At 55.8% G+C, this 2688-nt stretch overlaps 1 protein-coding gene across 5 annotated transcripts in view; it reads right to left on the bottom strand.

The window, feature by feature from the left end:
• Positions 1 to 2688, bottom strand: part of TBCD (tubulin folding cofactor D) — a 186415-nt gene that overhangs the window by 15551 nt on the left and 168176 nt on the right. For all 5 annotated transcript variants that reach the window (XR_004257686.1, XM_032241194.1, XM_032241191.1 and 2 more), the window contains 2 exons: positions 2476 to 2557; positions 619 to 737 (listed from right to left, as the gene is read on the bottom strand). Coding sequence is in view for 4 of the 5 variants with exons in the window: in XM_032241194.1 (XP_032097085.1) it covers positions 619 to 737; positions 2476 to 2557 (201 nt within the window). In the remaining variant the exon portion in view is untranslated. The remainder of the gene's footprint in view (positions 1 to 618; positions 738 to 2475; positions 2558 to 2688) is intronic.

Genomic DNA, 2688 nt, shown 5'->3' on the forward strand with positions numbered 1-2688 from the left:
GCTGGAGTGGGGGGCTGGGTCCTGTGGGGAGGGTGTGCTGGAGTGGGGGGCTGGGTCCTGTGGGGAGGGAAGGGCTGAACCCTGAGAGGAGGGAAGGGCTCTGGGCACACAGTGGCCAGCTTCGGATGCCCGGTGGCCAGGAGGGAGATGACCAAGAGCCCCCAGCAGGTGGGTCAGTGGGACCAGCACCACAGGGAGGCGTGAGAGGACAGGGCACTGAGGCCGGTGGGGGGATGGGGGGCGGGGGGCGACCTGTGTAAGGGTGCCGAGCCGCCTCTGCCCCAGCCTGACGCTCAGCCACAGCTGATACAGACACACAAAGCCACTGTGTTCTTCTCACTCTCGGCAGCTGCTTCTTCAAACGCCACCTTCTCCTCCCTCCCAGAATTCAGCTTTTCAAAGTCTGTCCTCTGACAGGAAAGGGTTCGCCAGGGCCCTCGGGGCCCTCAGACCTTGGTGCCCTCTGCCCCTTTCTACTGCCCACAGTTGCTGGTGCCTAGGAATCCCATCCACAAACATCAAGTGGGTTTATTAATGGCTGGGCCAACCTCAGGCCCAACACACAAGGCTCCCACACCCTCGGCCCAGGCCCCGCCCACTGCGCGTGGCCAGCCTCACCTGCTGGAGCCTGCCTTTCAGAAGGAAGCGTGGCAGGGCGCCTAAGGCCAAGGAGAAGCCACAGCGAGTCATTTCCTCGGGGTTCCGAAGCTCAGCCAGATACTGCGTGAGGAGCGCCTCTGAAAGGAGTAACGGGTGTGGAGGGGGCCCTCTGCTGCCCGTTCACAGTCACACTGGACGCGTGCCCCAAACAGCAGCAAAGCCACAGTCAACAAAGGAGCCACCGCCTCAGGCTCCCACAGCAGGCACGTTCCAAAGGGACCTCCCTCAAAATAGGAATCGAAAACAGGAATTTGGTTTTTTTTGAGATAGGGTCTCATTCTGTGACCTAGGCTGGAGTGCAGTGGTGTGACCTCCGCTCACTGCAGCCTCGAACTCACACCTAGCCTCCCAAGTAGCTGGGACTACAGGCGTGTGCCACCACGCCCAGCTAATACAGGATTTTTATGTACTTACAATAATTTTAAGTGGTGATTTATACACTTTCGATGTGATTAATGATGCATGTTCTATCATATGACATAAAGGAACACCATGGGCCAACATACGCACATGTGACACTTTAAAAATAAAAAGTACGATTCGTGAAGCAGATCCCAGATCCCGCCCACAGTAGGACACGATGTTTGAGAAATGAGCCCGAGCTCCAGCACGGGTGGGGCGGCGGGGAGGTGCAGGACATGCCATGAGGCGGCACTGCAGCTACACACGGGACACAGCGTGAAGCCAGCCTTATGCTACTTTTGTAAAAAAGGGAAAAAGAGCAAAATGTGTAACGAGTGAAGAACACACTGCAGAAAAATGGTGCATACAACCATTCTGAAAACATTGGCCGGGTGCAGTGGCTCATGCCTGTAATCCCAGCACTTGGGAAGCTGAGGTGGACGGATCACCTGAGGTCAGGAGTTCCATTCCAGCCTGGTCACAACATGGTGAAACCCCATCTCTACTAAAAATACAAAAATTAGCCAGGTGTGGTGGCAGGCACCTGTAATCACAACTACTCAGGAGGCTGAGACAGGAGAATCACTTGAACTCAGGAGGCGGAGGTTGCAGTGAGCCGAGACTGGGCCACTGCGCTCCAACCTGGTCAACAGAGAGAGAATTCCTTTCAAAAAATAAAATTAAATTAAAAATGTATCTATAGGCCAGGCGCAGTGGCTCACGCCTGTAGTCCCAGCACTTTGAGAGGCCGAGGTGGGCATATCACAAGGTCAAGAGATCGAGACCATCCTGGCCAATATGGTGAAACCCTGTCTCTACTAAAAATACAAAAATTAGCTGGGCGTGGTGGCATGCACCTGTGGTCCCAGCTACTCGGGAGGCTGAGGTGGAAGAATTGCTTAAACCCAGGAGGCCAAGGTTGCAGTGAGCCGAGATTGCGCCACTGCACTCCAGCCTGACAGAGCACGACTCCATCTCAAAAAAACAAATGTATATATATATATATATCTATAATGTAAGAAAACACAGCTGAAACCAAGTGTAGCTTCTGCACTGGAAGAGTTAACACTGTGCTCCAGGACCAGCCGCCGGCGTGCGGTCAGCAGAGCTGAGTCCCTGCAGAGCCACCTGTTCAGAGCTGAGGCCACATCCTGGGCAGCTGTGGGACCTGCCCACACACAGGTCCTCAGCTGGGAACAGAGACCTGAACGTGGAGAAAGCCTGCCTGAGCAGTGCCCCAGGAGGAAATGCATGAGTGCTCCTGTGTGGCCTGATCCCTTCCTGTCAGCTGCAATCCAGGCTCAATTGCAGTGGCTCTGCTCCACTGCACGGTCAGGCCTCCTCCGTGCAGACCCTCCCCAGCAGCTTCTCGCTGGACCCCAGGGGCCTTCAAGGGAAGGGCCCCTCACTCACCCTGGATTGCGGGATCAGCCTCCCCCGGCTCCTTCATGTAATATTCACTGCATAGAGCAGCCAAGGCTGAGACTGCTGCATCCTAAAACAAAGGAAGCCTGATGAGTGCACAGCAGATCTGCCTGGAGAAGCCTCTATCATGGACACAGCGGGTCGCCCTGAGGTCGGAGAAGCCCCCGCCAGGGACACAGCGGGCCGCCCTGAGGTGGGAGA

Source organism: Sapajus apella, unplaced genomic scaffold, assembly GCF_009761245.1.
Source record: "Sapajus apella isolate SASKATOON/1434 unplaced genomic scaffold, GSC_monkey_1.0 scaffold48, whole genome shotgun sequence".
NCBI lineage: Eukaryota > Metazoa > Chordata > Mammalia > Primates > Cebidae > Sapajus > Sapajus apella.